The sequence below is a fragment of the Schistocerca nitens genome, chromosome 11, assembly GCF_023898315.1.
Source record: "Schistocerca nitens isolate TAMUIC-IGC-003100 chromosome 11, iqSchNite1.1, whole genome shotgun sequence".
NCBI lineage: Eukaryota > Metazoa > Arthropoda > Insecta > Orthoptera > Acrididae > Schistocerca > Schistocerca nitens.
Window position 1 is genome coordinate 110,129,313 of NC_064624.1, and position 19,978 is coordinate 110,149,290.

Here is a 19,978-nt window from a genome sequence, read left to right on the forward strand (position 1 = left end):
CTTGTCTATATTGGTTTTATGTATCCTGTATTTTACTTTGTCACAAAAAACAAGAAGTTATTAGCTATTAGGCAATAAAGAGTCCAAATTTTCTGAAGAGTTCTTGTTTTCCCGGTTACAAATAATCCCATCCGCTATTAATGGCGAGTTTTTTAAAAAAATAAAGAGGGGCATGCTGCCAAACTGGCTGACTGGGAGCAGGAGAGGCAGCACAGGACATTTCTATTTCCACAGTCCTGAATATAGTTTAATGTCATCGCTTACAAAATATACACGTTTCAATTCCACAGAGTGAAATACAGTGACATGCGATAGGAGAATGCTGCATGAAGAGGCGTGGCACTGCCCTTTGGCGTGCTTAAGGCCAAATAACATGTCTTATATTTTCTCTAACACGTATGTTTTTGTTTAAGATGCACATAGGGTACTTTTGAAAATTCGATTTTTTTAGTGTTGACCCGGTTCGCAAATATCGTAGATCCGAAGCTGATGCGCAGAGAAGTCCGATTTATAGTGGGCAGTCTCCACGTGACCCGTGTTAACATTCAGTGATTTTGCTGTTTCTCCTTAGTTTACTCTCGCGTCAAATGAAAGCAAAACGGATATCTTTGGCCGGGAGGTATCAAGTGAATTAAAATACATTCACATAATTACCGAAGGCTGATATACGTCATTAGTTTCAGATTTTATTTTGTTTCCACCTTTCTGACAGTCAAGCACCAATCGCCTTGCAGAACAATGAAGTTATTTTTGTCTGTTTGCTAAAGAAATTTGGCTTTTACTAACCTTTTCCGCAGAGGCATCCAATGTATTTGAAACGAAATTTTTAATTCCACAGTACTGGCTAGTTTCAACTGTTCGCTGCATTTCAAGTGCAAGTTTTCATCTTCTAGCACATATGGCATTTTGCCATAATAAAGAACCAAACGTGAGATACTGCAGTACTGGTCCTCCGAGAAAATTTACATCTGGATCTGGACATACGAATGTGCGCTTTAAGTTGCAGTTTAAATGTGCACATTTTAGTATGGTTCACGAAATTCTGATCTCTTGGAGTACCCTGTGACTGATGTGATGTTTAAAGCTTTCCCGGCGTACTGATTGTTCCATGAAAACACCCTGTGACTTCTTACTGCTTTTACAACGTAATGTAAGATCTTTTAATGTTTTACATGTACGTACATACGGGCTTCCTACGTAATGTTAGCTGCGCAAGCTCGGGGCGCCTCTTACCTGGCGCTCTCCGGCAGCTGCTGGAACGAACCTGTTTCCAGCAGGTCGAGGAAAAGTATTGCGAATGCTGGTTTGAAAAGCGTTACTTTCAAAGTAAATATCCTTTAACGTAAGTTGGACTATGCGCGAGGATGTACGATGAAATCCTTAAATCACAGAGTGTTTGACTCCATTTAAAAATCAACTCTTTGATGACAAGCCATGTAGAAGAATTTCGAACCCTGAAGATCAGACATTTATGTCATTATTAAAAATTTTACTGCCACATTTGTGTGATGTGTCTTAAAGTGTAACACGCGCAAAAAATCAACATTATCTCGAAAGACTAGCTTCTCTTGCAGCTTATTAACCTTTGTGACCAATATTATATGTGGAAGCTTTGCTTTTCTTGTAGCAACACTATGTATATTAATGTAAGCCATTAACTCGTGTGTTACCGCTGCTTAACAGGGATGTTGCTATTGGCTGACTACATCACGCATCCTATGCCCTGAAGACTCGCTGTCATGAGCTGGCGAGATCACGTGACATGAGCTGTGACTGCCTTACAAAAGCACATCGCAATCTCGATTTCAGTGATTCGGAAAGGCACATGCGGTGTTTGGTGGAATTCCAATGTGTGCTGTCGTAATACGAAAATACGCAACGTACAAGTTGCTGCACATCAAAGATATTTCCAAAATGTGTCTTTTTCCCTGAGTTTCGTTTTCTAAAGTGCCAGGAAATTCTACGCCCATGTCCAAAACCATAACCATTCAAAGGATTGATAAGTTTTGCACTTCAGAGGGAAAATATACTGCCACTTAAGACAGAAAAAGTGTTTTCACGCGGGAGAAAGTGTATTTTTAAGCGGGAAATCTGGGAAAAATCCGGGAATTTTTTTCCTTGTCCACGTATACATCCAGTATTAATCAAATTTGATACGTATGAAGTATCGTCTCTGTTGTGTGACTGGATTCTTGATTTCCTCGCAGAGATGTCACAGTTCATACTGATAGACGGCAAATCATCGAGTAGAATAGAAATCATATACGGCGTTCCGCAAGGTATTGTCATAGGCCCTCTGCTGTTCCTGATTCACATAGATGATCTAGGTGATAATCTGAGCTGCCCCTTAGATTGTTTGCAGATGACGCTGTAATTTACCGTCTAGTAAAATCATCAGACGATCAATTCCAATTACAAAATGATATAGAGAGAATTTCCTTATGATGCGGGAAGTGGCAGTTGGCACCAGTCAAAGAAAAGTGCGAGGTCATCGACATGGGTACTAACAGAAATCCGCTAAATTTTGGGTATACGATAAATCGGACAAATTTAAGGGCTGTCAATTCGACTAAATACCTAGGAATTACAATTATGAGCAACTTAAATTGGAATGACCACATAGATAATATTGTGGGAAAGGCGAAACAAAGACTGCGCTTTGTTGGCAGAAACTTGGAAGATGCGACAAACCTACCAAAGAGAGCCTACATTACACTTGTACGTCCTCTGCTGGAATATTGCTGCGCGGTGTGGGATCCTTACCAGGTAAGATTGGCGGAGGACAGCGAAAAAGTGCAAAGAAGGGCAGTTCGTTTCGTGTTATCGCGCAATATGGGTGAGAGTGTCACTGATATGATACGAGAGTTGGTGTGGCAGTCAATGAAACAAAGGCGGTTTTCTTTACGACGAGATTTGTTTACGAAATTTCAATTGCCAGCTTTCTCTTCAGATGGAAAATATTTTCTTGACATCCACCTATGTAGGACGAAATGATCAACATAATAAAATAAGAGAAATCAGAGCTCCAATGGAAAGATTGAGGTGTTCCTTTTTCCTACGCGCCATTTGAGAGTGGAATGGTAGAGAAATAGTATGAAACAGGTTCATTGAACCCTCTGCCAGGCACTTCAGTGTGAATTGCAGAGTAACCATATAGATGTAGATGTAGATGTTGATTCCCTCCTGTATAGAGGTTAAAGTACTTCCTGCTTTGTTTGACCAAGATAATCAGCTGCAGATATCGACTTTGGAATCCACTGAACATTTAAAACACTCCTGCAACTCAGGCAGGCAACAGAAGCACACCCATTTCGACTGGCAGTCATGGAAGACACAGAGAATTAGTGTTGAAATTGTATCATGAGCAGGCAACAAACAGAAATTTTTCAATTTTCGTGCATACAAATCATGCGGGTAATAACGCGTAATTTGGCGCAGGAAGTACATACTTACAAGTAAATAAAATTTTAAAAACGCTCAATATAAGATGACACACACCTACATGTGCTACATGCACATTAAAAACATCATCGATAGTGTCGAGTTGTATACTTAGTGTCCAGGATAATAGTATTAATTATGCAGCACATGCTGATATCAAAATCAGTATGCTCCGTAGAGAACGTGAAACAAAGGAGAAAACAATAGAACGCCAGGATGAGATGCAAGACTTGGAAAGGTAGGAAGTGGAGAAATGTTTGGGATGCAAACACAACAGGTAATGTTACAACGAAAAAAGTGAGAAACTTACTGTTAGAGGAGGAAGCAATGGACTTACAGCACACACAATAACAAACTAGGACAATAAAAAACAAAGAATAAAGTTTTTGGGGATGAATTGGTAGCTTTCAGAGAAGGTAGAAAAAGATCAAATAGGTAAAAACAGGGCCAAATAGAAATCCTTGGTTAATGCAGGAGATACTGAGTTCAACTGTTAAAAGAAGAAAGTATAAAAATTCAGCAAATAAATCAGGCAAAAGGAAATAGGAATGTTTAAAAAATTATTGATGAGAAGTGCAAAATGGCTGAGGGCTGTCTAGAAGGTGTGTGTGTGTGTGTGTGTGTGTGTGTGTGTGTGTGTGTGTGTGTGTGTTAGTTTAAGTAGTGTGTAAGTCTGGGGACCGATGACCTCAAGAACCTGGTAGCAGACAGCATTCCTTCAGAGCTACTGACAGTTTTGGGAGAGCAAGGTATGGCAAAACTCTCCCATCTGGTATGACACAAATCTCCCATCTAGTGTGGAAGATGTATGAGGGAGGCGAAATACCCTCACATTTCAAGAATAATAAGAGATTTCAGTTCCAAAGAAGGCAGTTGCTGACAGGTGTGAGCACTAATGAAATACCAGTTAAGTCATTGGGTTGCAAAGTATTAACATGAGCTCCTTGCAGAATAATGGAAAAACTCGTAGAAGCTGATGTCGGGGAATATCAGTTTGGATTTTGTAGATGTCTAGGAATATATGAGGCAGTACTAACCCTATGATTTCTGTTAGAAGATACACTACTGACCATTAAAATTACTACACCATGAAGAAATGCAGATAATAAACGGGTATTCATTGGGCAAATATATTATACTAGAACTGACTTTTTGAGACTGGTCTAAAGTTACTGTTAAAGTGTTTCTACTACTACTGAAACAGAAATTTTACTCGAGAGCAACATGGTTGGTGTATGTTTACAGTTCCGAAGACCTTTTTAACTATAAATGTAAAGTGTTACGCTGCCTGTAGTGGTGTGTAACTTAGTTTGTGTCCAGAATTTTAAAAAATGTTCCAGTAGATGTATCTCTTGTTGCATGCATGATTATATGAGCACATGAGACGATTATTATGGAGCGGGTAGTGTGTGTGTGTGTGTGTGTGTTGTGTGTGTGTGTGTGTGTCAGGGAGAGTCGACCTGGTGCTCTTGTTGTATTTGAAATATGTGGACCGACTTATTGTGTACGAAGCAGTGACTTTTATATTTTTTGTCGGTATGTCAGGAAATTTCCATGTTACTGGTCTGAATGACTTAGCTGTCTGGTGAGGAAATTGTATTTCAGTACTTACGGATGCGTTTAGTTTCTATTGTTTTCTTCCTAAGTGACAGAAGGAATTGGTACCCAGAGAAGGTAGTTTTAGGGGTGTGTTTGAATGTAGATGAAGGATTGGGTGGCAACTGCATGCCGAGGTGAAAGGAGGTGGATCTGTGGAGTGAATTATGAGGAAACGTGCCAAATGAATTTGTTAGGAGGTGGAGTGCACCTATTTTTAATGGGAGGTGGCTGAAGTTTTTGATTATGGGCTAGTGCTGTGGATCTGTCTGTAATAGGCTGGTTAACCCGTATCGCAGAAGCGAGATATTCTAGATTTGTGACTTGTCGCTCGGAAGAAGTGTATTCCGAATTGTTGGCAGTTTTGTGGCTGTTACAGTTTCTTTCATTTGGTGTGTGTGTCTCGATAGTAGAGAGTAAGTGTGTCGATGTTTTGTGCAGGAGCCTTTCTGAGGAGGAGCGAGGCAGCAGGCTGATAGAGGCGGCTAAGAAAGGGGCGGTGAAGGAGGTGCGGGCGTTGCTCGCGGCTGGGGCGGACATGGGGGCGAGGGGCGGGTGCGGGCGGACCGCCCTGCACTGCGCTGCATGGAGAGGCGACGCGGCTGTGGTGCGGCTGCTGCTCTCTGCGGCGTCCGACCCCAACGCCAGGGATCAGTGGGGGCAGACGCCGCTGCACTTCGCGGCATACTATGGCCACGCAGAAGTGGCGGCTGCGTTGCTGCAGGCCGGAGCCGACAGGGGGGTGAGGACTGATCAGGGGAACACCGCCCTGGACTTAGCCAGGCGGTACAACCGGCAGCAGCTCGTCGAGATGCTAACACAGCGTTAATACGTGCCAGTAGAGGAAATGTACTTCATTGTACATGATATTAAAATAAAAAAATTGAAAAAAAAGATAGCTTTCTCTATTCATTTCTACCTTTTGCAGTCCACACAATTTCTCCAGTAACACCACAACTACTGCAACAACAGGAGATATCTGTAAACCAGCGTGACAAACCTTCCTTTTGAGAATTCACTCTGTAAAACATTTCACAAGCAATTTCTGCAAAAGCTCTGCAACAATTGACAAATACTCCATCATTAATAAACTCCGCTTCTCTCTCCCTCTCTGTCTTGTGTTTCTCGTCCCACATACAATATTCAAACAGCTTACAAGAATACAGCCGACGTCTTTCACAACCGCCTGTATTTCGAAACGTAAACACCCAATCTCTTCCAAGAGACAAATGCGAGAATACCGGTTGTTGTGTAACACGTCGTCCAGCCGCAATAACGTCACTTCTTTCCACCAGTCCGCTACATCACATAATTACTGCAAACTATTTGCTAGCAGTGTCTATGGTGCTAAATTACATCAGTGCAAACTGCTCCATACTCAAATTACTGCCATATAAGCTGTTCAGTTAGAATGTATCTTCACTTCCGACTTCACACTGAATTCTCTTCTGGGCATGCACCGCAGAAGTACTTTTCGTGTTTAATTGTAATGTCACATTGGTAGCAGTGCTCACACCACATCATGCTCACACCATCTGCAGCCTTCTTGCCAGCTCACCTTCAAATAAAGAGAATTGAAGAACCACCTAAAATCATTTCTCTCCCAAACACCTCCCTTGCTGCTCTTACAGAACAAACTACCATCTCTCAGGGAATTATACTCAATCGCATGGGTCATGCAGCCATCACTGGAATAATACGGCAGTTTCCCCAAATTAATACGGCTTTGATCGACGTCATATCTGACTCACAGATGCTACTTAGAGGCGACATCTAAAGGCAATGAGGTTCAATCCTAAACCAAAGAATGTATCACAAAAAAGACAGGTAAAGTACACTCATACAATAAAATTCGATTGCAGCTCATGCGATTAATTACATAGCTATAAGCTATATTGCAAATAAATTGAGGTAACAAAAAAGAAACTAACAACATAAAAAACATGCATGCATGAAACAAATTATCACAGTTCACGCGTGCAAGTGAAAGCACCATGCATGTCCTTTAAAGTCCACTACAATATCACTCGTAGTAAACTCGTAATTTACATCTACATGGAAAGTTTGCAAATCACATTTACGTGCTTGGCAAAGTGTTCATCGAACCATTTTTCACAATAATCCTCTATTATTCCAGTCTGAAACAGAATGCGGAAGAAACGAACAGATGTACCTTTCCGAGCGAGACCTGATTTCCTTATTTTATGATGATGATCGTTTCTCCCTGTGGATGTCGGCGAAAAAAATAATGCTTTCGAATTCGGAGGAGAAAGTTAGTAATCGAAATTTCGTGGTAAGGTTCTGCAGCAACGAAACATGCCTTTGTTTTAAATATGTCCGTCCCAAATTCTGTATCATGTCAGTGACACTCCCTCCCCTATTTCTCGATAATACAAAATGTGCTGCTCTTCCCTGAACATTCTCGATGAAGTCCGTTAATTCTACCTGGTAATGATCCCACACTGCACAGCAGTATTCTAGAAGAGGACGGACAACCGTAGTGTAGGCAGTCCCTCTAGTAGATCTGTTGCATCTTCAGGCAATAAAACGCAGTCTTTGGTTCTCCTCCCCCACAATATTTCCTATGCGTTCTTTCCAATTTATGTTGTTCGTAACGGTGATTCCTAGGTATTTAGTTCAATTTCCACCCTTTAGATTTGACTGATTTATCGTCTAACCGAAGTCTAACCGATTGCGTTTAGCACTCATGTGGATGACCTCACACTTTTCATTAATTAGGATCAATTGCCAATTAATACGAATTGTGAACTCTGTGACATGAAATCACGAATCAAGTCACTGGCCAGCCTGTGACGATATTCCATAACCACGCAATTTGACTACAAGCCGCTTGTGAAGTGTCAGATGTCTTCTGGAACTCTAGAAAGACGAAATCCATCGGAAATCCCTTGTCAACACCACTCAATACTTCGTGTGAATAAAAGCCAATTGTGTTGACTGTGTGTTAATAGACCGTTCTCTTCGAGATAATTCATAATGTTCGAACACAATATATGTTCCAAAATCCTGCTGCAAATAGACGTTGGTAATATGGCCCTGTAAACTGATGGATTACTCCTACTGCGTTTCGTAAGTATTGGTGTGACCTGTGTAAGTTTCCAGTCTTTGGGTTACGAATCATTCGCCAGGGAGTTACAACACTCAGTTTCGCTACGACAATCCTGCGTTCACTAATCTCAGTATATGGTTTGGTGCTCGTTATTATGGGAAAGTGGGTGTTTCTGGCAGGGACAATTTAGAATCAAACACAACAATGGCAAAATGACATAATTAGGAACATATGGGAAACGGATCGATACAGACTTCAGACAGAACAACGCAAGGGAATTCTAAAAAGTTTTCAAAGCAGAAATAACAGGGTACAGGCAGTTGTACTTCAAAGATTCAAAAGGCAAACTGACTACCAACAACCAACACAACTCTGTATTACTAGCAAAATGCTTCAACAACCTTCTAAACTGCGAGGAACCAACACAAAGACAATCTTTCAGACAGCCTCTAAAGGAAATCCCGCCTTGAGAGCCATAGAACTGCATTAGACTCAACAATACAGTGGTCAGCCGAAAAACAACAGGGCACCAGGAGAAGAAGGGGTGTTGGCTGAGATGTGAAAACTAGGAGGGAGCGGGCAGCTGAAACCTTTTACGAGGTTACGAAATGTTGCTGGGAGAAAGGAGGAGTACGGGACGACTGGAAGGAAGCCATAATCCATCCGCCACATAAGAAGGGAGACAGGACGGACACACAGGTGTATCCAACTTAATTGTAGGACCTCTATTGGGTAAGACAGAAGACCAATCAGAACGCACAATTGGCGTTTACCAAGCGGGATTGAGGAAAAATAGTTTTTGTCCAGAGGAAATTTCTAACTTGAAAAGAATCATCAGGATCAGAACAATATAGAACCACAACACAGTCGTTATATTCAATGATTTCAAAGAAAGCCTACGGTTCTGTAAACGGTCAGACAGTGTCCTTAACAGAGGACAATTAGTCAAACAGGCACTTACAGACGCAAGTTGAAAAGTTGAATTCGTAGGAGAAGTTTTTGAAGCCTTCACAACTAACACAGGGTTGGGCAGCGCCATGGGTTCTCACCGATTCTCTTCAGTCTGACCTCAGACAAGGACATGACAGGGAGGGACAGAGAACTACAAGAGGAAAACGTCGAAGGAATCCATCTAGAACAAGAAAGAGCATGATCTGACTTGAAATATCTTGTTTCTTCTGACAATATTTCTATGATTTCTAAGGACAAAACAGAAGAAAATATAATGATAGAAACACTATACAAAATTCCAGCTACAACCTGATTACAAATGTAGGAAGCGAAAACGGAATACGTTGAACATATACACAATAGAGAAAAATATATATAAACACAAAAGGGAAACGTCAAAAGAGTTGATAAGCTTATGTGGGAGAATGGATACAATCAAATGGTTAGACAACAGCACAAGTAAAGAAAGATCGAGGAAAATTGAATTAGCAAACAAACTCACCAAAACCGATATAATAAAAAATCAGTATCATTCCAGGCAAAAATTTAACACCACGCAACAGTAATTACACCGAATGCACCAGGCAGATCTAAATGCCTAACACCGAGTACAAGAGGTGAAGGAGAAGAACTGGAAATGCAGAAAGACTTCAGGGCCACAAAATAACTAAACTAATAGCTTGACGAAGAGAAGAAATGAAGAGCTGTATGGAAATACAGGAACAGTCGCAGACACAATAAGAAAGAGGACATGAAAGTTTTACGGTCATTGTACGAATGACTACTGGCTATTGGATAAAAATTTTAATCTTGTATTTCCAAATTAAAAAACATCATGAGGTGGCTGGAACAGCCAAGAAAGGATATGACAAAACCGAACGTCACAGAAGACACCAGGCTAGACAGGGAAAATTTCAGGCTACAGGTCAGTAGTGGAAAATTTCTTGTCCGACAACAAAACTCACAACCTAGGAGGCTGACGTAAAATGAACAGAGCCAGGCCGCCAGCCAATGCATAAAGAGATTCTGGGAAGAAGAGAAACGACGTACCATTGTCTTAGGTTCTAAGCTATCTATAGTTGATCAAATTCAATTATAAAAAAATAGAAAACTTAAAGAGGTCATAAGCAGGAAATAAGGAGAAATAAACACAGAATTCCAAAAAGAAGCACTGCAGAGGTAAGGAAAATTCACAAAAAGTGACAAATGTTCGAACCGGTCACGAGAATTGAGTTACATATTTCAGTTCAACATATCGAGTCCAAGTTCCATTATTTTCAGCGTTTTTGCAATTGGTTAGTGCTGTTCTGTGTCACTGTATTTCTGTTGCGCATTCTGTAGTACTCTGACAAATAAGAAATTCTGGAATCCATAACTAAACTTGATCTAGACAACTCAAGTACAAAGACAAAAACCAAAATCCTAAAATGTAATCACAGTAGATACTCAATGAAATGTCAGCAGAAATAACGCACCGTGCAGCAGAGACCTACAATTTACCTATATAGGCCTGGCTGTCCTCTTAGTCTCCTGCCTAACCTCACCCTCATAAATCGTGCAGTTTGCGGAAAAATACAGCCAAATATTCGTGGGAATCAAGATTATAAATATGCGAGCTAACTGTTCCATTCGCACCAATTATGCTATTCTTTCGATTCCTGCCCGACCTCACATTCGGAAATCATATCTTATTGGGAAATAAATAGCTAAATATTTTATGAGAACCAAGTATGAAAAATAGGATTGCTGCTTGATTCACTGGCATCAGTTTAAGCTGCGCGCTTAGGTTGCGGTGCTGCATAACCATACTCTCGGAAATCGCGACATATTTACAATAATCGGCACAGCTTACTTCAGGCACTGAGACAACCGCAGATAACATTTAATGAAGGGACACTTTCATCTTTCGCATCGTAGACCGCTGATGTCACGACGTCGCTAGTCAAAGTTGACGGGTGGGATAGGACACTGGAATTGAACCAAAGTAGTACTTAATGCCTGAAATTCATATCTAGGCTGGTGGAAAATCTTGTAAAAATAAATTATGCCTTACGATAGGTCCATGGAGGACGCGTGTTTCAAGAAACCATGGCGATGTGCTAACGTTGTCGAGCATTATCCAATAGATAGAACGAAGAAAGCACTTGGCATGGTAGCTTTGTAGGAATATTTATAATCTGCAGACGCCCGATCTTCCTGTAATTAAAAGATACATAAAATTAATCTTTCTCCTACAGAGACTGCCTTAGATAGATTCGTACGAATAATCCGCTCGACTGATTAGTAAAATTATATTATTCTTAATATAAGTGCTGTGTCTAAGATCTCCATATTTATTAAACATGCAGGAGTCGAGAATTAATGTTACGCATGCGCAGGAAGGTGCAGTCATTTCGGTGGCCGTGCTTTGGCAGACATCAGACGCTGGTCGGTGACTCGGCACAGACCGCTGCCGCTGCTCCGTGCTGTTGCCGCGTTTCTCTGTTTCTGCAGACTCTGCTGGCAACGGGGACAGCAACAGCCGCCTTGCTCGCCTTTCGACTCGACTCAAACCGTTGCTGGGATACGGCGTGGGCCGATGAGGAGAGCCGTGTATTGTTGACAACTGCGTCACGTCTTCATTTGTCTCGTTTACTGTAATGGGGTACAGTTGACTGAAGAATCATTTTTGAAAGGGCCTTAGTCCAAATTTTGACAAAATGAGTTAAGCACGGTCACAGATCCTATACACACAGATAGATATTTTTGTAAGAAAATGGCTTTATTGCCGATACCTCAAATGTGTTACTGTGACTCAGTTACAGCGGCATCATTTATGAAAGGGCTTTACTCCTGGAATAGTGCCCTTTCAATGGTGATTGTATTAGCATGCCATCTACCGAATACTTAATGCACTATATCTTTACGTTTCTCTTTCCGTAGTTGCCCGCATCTCGTGGTCGTGCGGTAGCGTTCTCGCTTCCCACGCGCAGGTTCCCGGGTTCGATTCCCGGCGGGATCAGGGATTTTCTCTGTCTCGTGATGGCTGGGTGTTGTGTGATGTCCTTAGGTTAGTTAGGTTTAAGTAGTTCTAAGTACTAGGGGACTGATGACCATAGATGTTTAGTCCCATAGTGCTCAGAGCCATTTGAACCAACTTTCCGTAGTTGAACCGTTGCTATTTCTGAAGAAGTGTTGTGAAACGTAAAATGACTCCAAGTATTGTTTTGGAGAGTAGTGACAGTACGAAGAAAGAAATAATGAAAGAAACAAAAACGTATTGTTGGAACACATGAGCAGAACGCTATAAGAACAGCCACAGTAATTTGTCACGAGTACACTAACCCTTTCAGCCATGTTCCTTTATACATTTTGAACACAGTAGTTACAATCAGATGTGGCTTCTAAACACACATTCACGTCCGATTCCAAAGTTGAGGAATTTTTGAAGGCTGTCACCCTGTTTCCTGTATCTTTTTGTTTTTGTACTCTACGTTAATTCATCATTACTTGGGCACGAATCAGGGTTGCACAGTCTCCTCAGACATGTAGATAGCGGTTGCACAGAATGTTTGTTACAGTAGAGCAATGCATGCCCGATGGGAGTCTACTACTTAAGTCGCATACGTGACGGCGCAGCAATAAATGCGCCGTGAGTGGCAGCGTTAGGCAAAGTGAGGCGCGTACAGCGCGTGTCACGTGACACGACACTACAGTGCGACACGCACAAGTCGCGCGGGTGCAGCGCACATTGCGACGCGTACACCACACCTCGCACGCGCCGGCTGGCGACGCTCTGCGCTGACAGAACCGAGGCGCGCGCAACCTGTTATCTTCCTCAAACGATTTTACAGAAACTATTGACTGAAAATATTTCATTTTTGCCTTACTTGTATCGTTATGATCAGCTTCGTGTCGAAGTGCCCATCATCTCGCTAATGACCATTCTTATTGTGATGTACACGGCCGGCCGGTGTGGCCGTGCGGTTCTAGGCGCTTCAGTTTGGAACCGCGTGACCGCTACGGTCGCAGGTTCGAATCCTGCCTCGGGCATGGATGTGTATGATGTCCTTAGGTTAGTTAGGTTTAAGTAGTTCTAAGTTCTAGGGGACTGATGACCACAGATGTTAAGTCCCATAGTGCTCAGAGCCATTTGAACCATTTGTGATGTACACGTTTTAGTAAGACACTACGCAAAACTCAAAAAGTTTGCAACGAAAATTAGGGGTCGCTGTGATTTTGCGTTTGGTACGCATTACACCATATGTTGCTGCGTATGAAATTTAGCTAACATGTAGAATTTTTGTTTAGATTTGGGAGGAGGTCTCTATCTGCCTCCGATTTCGAGGAAATGGATCCCATGTAGCGAGCTCACGTCCGATCTCACGCCCGCGAGAATGAAATACTCGCAACATCTCTCGTATCTCCTAAACCGCTCGAGACATCGAAACGAAAGTTTGGCGAATGATAGCACACAAGGAGGAGAGTGTTTTGCCAACTCTTAAGCACACGGAACTTCCTTATCTATGGCGATATATCAGTACTTATACTTCCCTTTCCATTTATTTCACTCCAGTGAGTGTAATTTTTTAAGAGTTATTGACAGCTAGCGAAACAAGAGCTTCCTAGTATGAAAATAAACATGAAATTTCTTCTTGTATGTTACTGCAAACCGACACTATGAGGTTTTTTGTAAGCTATTGTTGCTCTGTGATTGTCAATTACTTGTTTAATGAGGCACTCCGTTTCGGAATTCTGTCGCAATAGCTGCTGTGAGATGAGTTTGGCAAATTACACTGTGACAAAGAAAGTACAATTAAACCAGTCACCAAGAGAAATGTGGCCGTTACTCACAAACGGTGATGCTTCTTCGAATGAGAAAAGGTTAACAACTAACACAAAAATAGATTGCCAATTCTTTTGGAATTTTGGTGTAATTCCAGTAACCCATCGTATTTTTAACACTGAGCGACTGGAATGGAAACTTACCAAAGGATTTTATTCCTTCTCTTGATCTGAGCAGTATTAAAATAATGACGAGCGTTCCTTCAGGCGGAATGATAGACACATGCCAGATACTGTTTACTCATCTAGGGCTTGCCAAACTGACAATGCGTGATCGCGAATAAAATAGTTGTTATTGAGAAAAATAAAAAATTGATCTGTCGCGCAACACAATGGTCAGTGTATTGTCAGCAGCGGGGGATTATGCGCGCGACAGGAATGCACAAGCTACCCATGTGTGCCTTGTGAGATGGAGTTCGAAAAACATTGTCATGAAAGTAGATCTGCCTTTGTCAACAGTACATTTCAACAAATTAAATATATCTAATCAAGACACTCTTTTACGATATTCCTACTTCCGTAATAATACCGACCATTTTCTTCATTTGTGTAGCCTGTTGTATAATTAGTTTATTAATGCTGATAATGTGCATGCAACAATTGAAATGCCTTTTCTCATCATGGCAAACCAATTAAAACATTGTTATTTGCGACTGCTTTTCGACTGTTTCTAGCTTGTAGTGAAAATGTGATGTTCACATGCGTGTAGTACAGTGTGGTCGTATTACATTATTACATCCATATCAGAGTAATCACAGTGAAACTTCTGTACTTCAGATCTTGGACGCATTTTGACAGGAGATTACCACTTTCCAAATTTTTGTAACAGATCGTACAGATACGCCAAGGGCAGCGAGAAGATAACCTTGTTTTAATTTCCTGCCTTGCTTCTTAATCACATGATTTTATTATACTCCTTGCTTCCTTATTCACTACCCTCTTTCCTTTCTTGCGATCCGAAAACATCGCGGAGGCATATGATACAATTCCAGCGGCCAATGGCTCACCAGTTACTGAAGTATGCATTTTTCTTGACAGAAGAAAAACAAAACAGAAGAATACAGATATAAATAACAGAAATGTATAATGTACTAACGAAGAAAGCTGGAGCGTTTAATTGGTGAAAAACGAAACAGACCCAAAGGCGATAAAATTTAGTATACAGTAAGGCAATGTTTATCGTATGGGCAATACTACCACTGCTCATATGCGCTGTTCCGATGTCAGCATATGGCCGGGCTACTCTTCCGCTCCCGCCTCAAATTTCCCACGATGCTACCGAGGCAAGCGCGACGCGCGGCGCGAGAAACTGTGCCTCAGCCACAACGCCGCGCGACCTGGCGCAGGCGCGTGTCGCGTCCCAGTCGCGTCGCGTCGCAATTTGCGCGGTCCCATTTGAACCTGTGGAGTTACAAAAACACGCGCTGCGCTGCGTCGCGCCGCACGCGCCATACGCGTCTCAATTTGCGCCTAGCCTAAACTAAATCAGGATGACCACTTCTCATACAAAATCTGTAATACTGTTTAGCGATTCGAGTTCCAGTTCTATTCAACAGTTTAAAATTTACTCGTGATCGAAGACATCAGCACCCATCTGTCAAGTAACGTCACAATATCACAAAGATATTTTCTCCCGTTCTCCCAGCAATTTCGCAGTTATGTCACAGGACTTTACATCTGTGTAATGTCACTCTACCGTGTGCTAACACGATTTACTAATCCGAAAACAACCTCTGTCGCAATTGGTGCGCTAGATGACTTAATACAACATGGCACGTTTGACGTCATATTTCTGCATCAAGTCTCAAGGATAGGGATGGCAACATTGCCTGACTTGGAAGCTATCATTAATATCGACCCAGTAATCAACTGAGGAACGGGTATTCTTTTAAGGGATAATTTACTGTTATAAATTTCCAACTCTGGCCCAGCGGAGACGCAGTTGCATGTTCTGTCGGTGAGGCATTCATTTTAAATATTGACGTGCCATCGCGGCTAACTTTACACGTGCACGGTCAGATGTTTTCGTCAGCATATCTCAACTCTCCTCGCAAATTAAAATAGTAGCATAATATGATTTCAATTATTTGCTGGATCTGCAGACGAAATTATAACACTTAATAAATGTGCAGAACTACAGCAACTAATTAACTGACGTATGGCGCATTCTCCATTAAGATCAAAATGATTTTGCACATTTTTGAAAGTGTGGTGAGCAGAGTAGACCGAAAGTACGTTTCACGAAGTCTAACCGGTGATCTAATTCAAACTGAAATTTTGCCTGCTGAGTTTACGGACGATCGTGGCTTCGAAATGCGCCTGAAATTAAGATTACCTTCACAAACAGACCTGCTCCTCTTTAGAAATTCAGTACCAGCTATCTTCCTCTTCAGGACCTCAGTTCCGAAATCGCTGGTACCATGAAAATTTGTCAACACAAACGGCAAAATTCAAACCCAGTCACAGTGCAGAGGCGAGTTACGCCAGGCCTGCTGTACGGAAGGCCCTCCCCGGCTGCTGCTGTGACGCAGCTTTGTGATGAGAAACTGCAGCCGAACTTCACAGACACTGCTTCAGGTGTCACTAGGCATTCTGCTGCTCCTGATAGCGACCCACACTGTCAACGTAAACAGATCAAGGCAGAATTAATGCGCTTCAAAACACAACACAAGAGAGGGTGAGTTGCTAGGCAAGGCCTGCAGGGAAATTTCCAGATGAAAATATCGCACTGAAGCACTTTGAAAACGGAAAACACAGAATGGAAAAGAGATCCCCATGCATTCAGCATGAGAATGGCGATCGCTTAACAACGGAGACTGCCGTAACTAAACACGTCCACTCGTCTTCCGCATTTCTTTCCGCCCGCAGCCCGACTGACCCTTCTGCAGTGTCTTCCCCGTCACTGCAGGCTCAAACCTCACTCAGCTCGAAACACGGCGAATGCCCGCAGACCCCAGTGCACAGTGATGACTTCAGACAATTTATAAAACAATATCCAAAAATTAATCAGCAGGTCTACTGACATACAGTCAACACGGATTTAGAAAACATCGCTCTTGTGAAACACAACAATCCCTTTACTCACACGAAGAGTTGAGTGTTATTGTCACGTGATTTCAAATTGATTCCGTATTTCTGGATTTACAGAAGTCTTTCGACGCTTAACCTCACAAGCGACTTGAAATCAATTTGCGTGATTATGGAATATCGTCTCAGATATGCGACTATTTTCTTATTTCCTGTCAGATAGGCTACAGTTCGTACTAATTAACGGAAAGTCATCGAGTAAAACAGAACTTATTTCTGGCGATCCGCAAAGTAGTGTCACAGACCCCCTGTTGTTCCTCATCTATATCAATGATTTAGAAGACAGTTGCAGCAGCAGTCTTAGGTTGTTTGCAGGTGATGCTGTCGTTTATCGTCTAGTAAAGACATCAGAAGATGAAAACGATTTAGAAAAGAAATGTGTATGGTGCGAAAATTGGCAATTGACACTAAATAATTAAACGTGTGATATCATCCACAAGAGTGGTAAAAGGATTCCGTTACAGTTCGATTACACGATAAATCAATCAAATCTGAAGGCCGTAAACCCAATTATATACCAAGGAATTACAATTACGAACAACTTAAATTGGAAAGAAGGCAGAGAAAATATTATGAAGAAAGCGAACAAAGACTGCGATTTATTGGCGGAAAACTTGGAAGACACAACACATGTACCAAAGAGATTGCCTACACTACGCTTGGCCGCCCTCTTTTGGAATTCTGATCGCGGTGTGGGATCCTTACCAGGTAGGATTAAAGGAGTACATCGAAAAAGCTCAAAGCAGGGCATCGCGTTTTGTCTTATCGACAAATAGAGCAGACAGTGTCACTGATATGGTACAGGATTTGTGGTGGACATTACTGAAACAAAGGAGTTTCTCGTTGCGGCGGGATCTTTTCACGACATTTCAGTCGGAAACTTTTTCCTCCGATTGCGGAAATACTTTGTTCTCCTACAGAGGGAGAAATGATAACCGTAATAAAATATGCGACGTCAGGATTCGCACGGAATGGTATAGGTGTTTGATTTCTCTGCTCTGTTTTCGAGATGGAATAATAAAGAACTATTGTGAAGGTGGTTCGATGAACCCTCTGCCAAGCACTGAAGTGTGATTTGCAGAGTATCCATGTAGATGTGGATGTAGGCGTGTGCCCAAATCAATTTTATCAAACGTATTTGGACGTTATTGGAACCATTATATAGAGAATATGAATGAATTTGTTGTTGCCACCCAAATTCAGAATTTCTTGGAGAAAATGATTATTTTCCTACCAAAGCAAACACGTACTCATAGAGTGGGAGATCTTCGCCCAATAACTCACCTAAATGCCGTTTACAAACTCGTTGTAAAAATCCTAGTATCTAAATTAAAACCTGCGATTCGTGAATCTGTTAGCCTTCACCGTCAATGCAGACAGGCACAGAGGAGCAGCCCCCAAGCCGTCTGTGCGTACACACGCGTGGTGCCACGCACAGCACCAGCACGTGACCCAGCCGCGGTTCTTCCGCTCCACTTCCACACGTTTACTGATAGTGTCAGATACAAACAGCTACGTCAACTCGTGCGCAACTTAGATTTGGCGATCGATTTACTGAGCAATGCAAGTACTACAAAAATACATATCAACTGTTGGAAAACAGGTGCTGTGGCAACTCGTAGGTCTGTCAGACAGGGCTGTCTGACTTCAGTGCTCGTGTATGTCTCAGCCTCGTTCGTCTTCTTCATACTGGTTGAAAAAACAATAAATGGCATTTCAGTAGAAACAAAGAAAATAACATGCACAGCACACGCTGATGATGTGGGCCTCTTTTTGAAAGACGAATCTGATCTTCATCTAGTAAAAAATTTATTCTCTATTTCGACAGGCAACAGGCACAACGATAAACTGGAGCAACAGGTTTCCACTGCCCACTGTGGCCTGTACTCCGTTCCGCCAGTCGTCTTGGAGCTGCGCCGCCAGCACATTCAAAGTGCTGCGTGTGCAGATGTCATATACGATAACATTAAACTAGCTTTAAATACTGATTACTGTCACGGCTGTAACGAACAGCAAGCTGAACCTAAATCAGAAATCAGAGCTACTTAACATATTTCTGCTGTCAAGGGCCTGGTGTGTCGCCCACACGTTGAATGTGTCGAAACAAATGGACAGGGCGATTAGCCAGGCTGTAGTCTGAGTTCTGTGGTGGCTGGATTTCGATACGGTTCGCCGGGTTCCTTCATTCGACTCACAGCCCCAAGAATTGTGCAAGAGCCACACCAGTTTCTTACAATGCCATAAAATGCACAAAATAGACCACAATTTTTAGTATTAGAATACTAGCAAGTAGTGATGTACGTACATGAAACAAAAGCTTACTTGCTAATGTTTCTTAGGTTACTAAACACGATACAACTTCAGACTGACTTTTAGAATTAAGTAAATACATGTCAATCTATCGCACAATCTATTACAATAGGGCAGTCAAAATTATTTTAGAATAAATGAAGTAATCAACTGCCGGCCGCGGTGGTCTCGCGGTTCTAGGCGCGCAGTCCGGAATCGTGCGACTGCTACGGTCGCAGGTTCGAATCCTGCCTCGGGCATGGATGTGTGTGATGTCTTTAGGTTAGTTAGGTTTAAGTAGTTCTAAGTTATAGGGGACTGATGACCTCAGAAGTCAAGTCCCATAGTGATCGGAGCCATTTCTACCTTTTTTTTTCTTTTTTTTGACAGGTGTTACACAACCTATAGTGGCTAATAGCTTCCTCATGGAGTTTGTAAAACGTTCACTAAAAGTTTGTGCAAGAGTTGTGCCATAGGTCTTCATGGCTGACACAATCGTAAGCCTTAAGGAAGAACTGGTGACGTCACACGTGTTCTTTACTGCGTGAGCTGCCACACCCCTGTACGCACAAACGACTTGTCAAATGTTGTTTTGTGCATCTCCACAATTCCGGTAAAAACTAATGCATTTATCATTTTTAGTTCTGACACGAAGCGTTTCATAAAGACTTTGTAGTCTGCATTTAGTTGAGAGCTTCGCTCAATACCTCCCACCGTGTG

At 42.0% G+C, this 19,978-nt stretch overlaps 2 protein-coding genes across 2 annotated transcripts in view; both read left to right on the top strand.

The window, feature by feature from the left end:
• LOC126212946 (poly [ADP-ribose] polymerase tankyrase-1-like) overlaps positions 1 to 5,875 on the top strand; it is a 213,158-nt gene extending 207,283 nt beyond the window's left edge. Inside the window, exon 4 of the mRNA XM_049940463.1 lies at positions 5,479 to 5,875. Coding sequence (XP_049796420.1) covers positions 5,479 to 5,866 — 388 coding nt within the window. The 3' untranslated portion in view covers positions 5,867 to 5,875. The remainder of the gene's footprint in view (positions 1 to 5,478) is intronic.
• The window catches only part of LOC126212947 (ankyrin repeat and protein kinase domain-containing protein 1-like), a 578,958-nt gene that overhangs the window by 220,235 nt on the left and 338,745 nt on the right, over positions 1 to 19,978 (top strand). The window lies entirely within an intron of this gene.